Source organism: Pteropus vampyrus, unplaced genomic scaffold (assembly GCF_000151845.1).
Source record: "Pteropus vampyrus isolate Shadow unplaced genomic scaffold, Pvam_2.0 Scaffold915, whole genome shotgun sequence".
NCBI lineage: Eukaryota > Metazoa > Chordata > Mammalia > Chiroptera > Pteropodidae > Pteropus > Pteropus vampyrus.
The window spans coordinates 6386-7576 of record NW_011889696.1 but is presented as its reverse complement, the minus strand read 5'-3'; the positions used below and the strand labels follow the sequence as shown (position 1 = coordinate 7576).

Below are 1191 nucleotides of genomic sequence, written 5' to 3'. Positions count from 1 at the left end.
CGTTGTATTTAATGCAATAGTTTAAAAATTAAAATTAATGCGAATTCCACGATGAACGAAATATCAACAACGTAAATGAGGACCGATCAGTAACAGAACCACGAGGAGCCATCATTTGCGGATGTCAATTAGTCACCTCTGCTGATCGGGTCTTGTTAAAATGCTGATATTGTTTATCGTGAGGCTGGTCTCACATTTTACCATGTCAATCCTGTCTTGAAATATCATTCATTTTGATGCTGAGCTGTGTTTCCCCTTCTATTTTGTGCTGGAGGCCTGTGCCCCACCTGCCTCACCCTGGTCCCATCTTCCCCCTGGTCACAGTCAATGACAGAACACTTTTCTCCCTCTTCTGTGCCCAGAGTAGTTACAGGAGATGGGAACGGTGTCACGCAGAGCTGATCTTCCTGGACCGGATGGCTTCCTGGAATCTGGACAGGGAGCTGCGCTACAGGGTCACCTGTTTCATCTCCTGGAGCCCCTGCCCAGACTGTGCCGATGAGCTGGTTAAATTCCTGAGAGCGAACGGACACGTTTACCTGCGCATCTTCGCTGCCCGCATCTATGAGCGATTCCCGGGCTATGAAGAAGGGCTGCGCGCACTGAATGCGGCTGGGGCCGAAGTCGCCATGATGACCTTCCAGGGTCAGCACGGGACTCACGAGGGATGGGGTGGGCAGGCGAGGCCTTGGGAAGTTGCTAGAAAGAGGTGGGCAGGATGAGAATCCCCGGTGGAGAAGCCTGGTAGCTGCCTGCAGAAGGGGCGCTGGACTCTGGGAGGACTGGGGAGTGGACCTGAAGACAGTGCAGGGGAGGGAGGTGGTGCTGGGAGCGGGGGAGGGCCGTAGACCTTCACGAAGGACTTAGGGGCTTCCTGAAAGCATCTGATGGGGCCGCCTCACACTCCCATTGGAAGAAATACAGACATGATGAGCTAGGTCCCAGGGAAGAAGAGAGAAGGGAGGCAGAGGAATTATGATGGGGAAAGTTTGTCTCTAAGAGGCAGACACTCTGTGCTGCTCCCCGTTCCCCAGGGCTGGAGCTCACACTTACCCCGCCCCCTCCTGCCCTTTCAGAGTTTGAGTACTGCTGGAATAATTTTGTGGACCACCAACAGGATGAGGATGAATCCTTCTCGCCCTGGGATAACCTGGTTGTAAGGAGTGAAGAACTATCTCAGAGGCTGGCGGG

General features: G+C 53.5%; 1 protein-coding gene across 1 annotated transcript; it reads left to right on the top strand.

Annotated features, from left to right (window-relative positions):
* Positions 1-366: 366 nt before the first annotated feature.
* On the top strand, positions 367-1186 carry LOC105309877 (DNA dC->dU-editing enzyme APOBEC-3G-like; the record flags this gene model as incomplete). The annotated part of the gene is made up of 2 exons (XM_023526458.1): positions 367-645; positions 1077-1186. Coding segments are annotated over exons 1-2 (339 nt in total), but the record flags the coding sequence as incomplete, so codon positions are not given.
* Between the last annotated feature and the right edge of the window lie 5 nt (positions 1187-1191).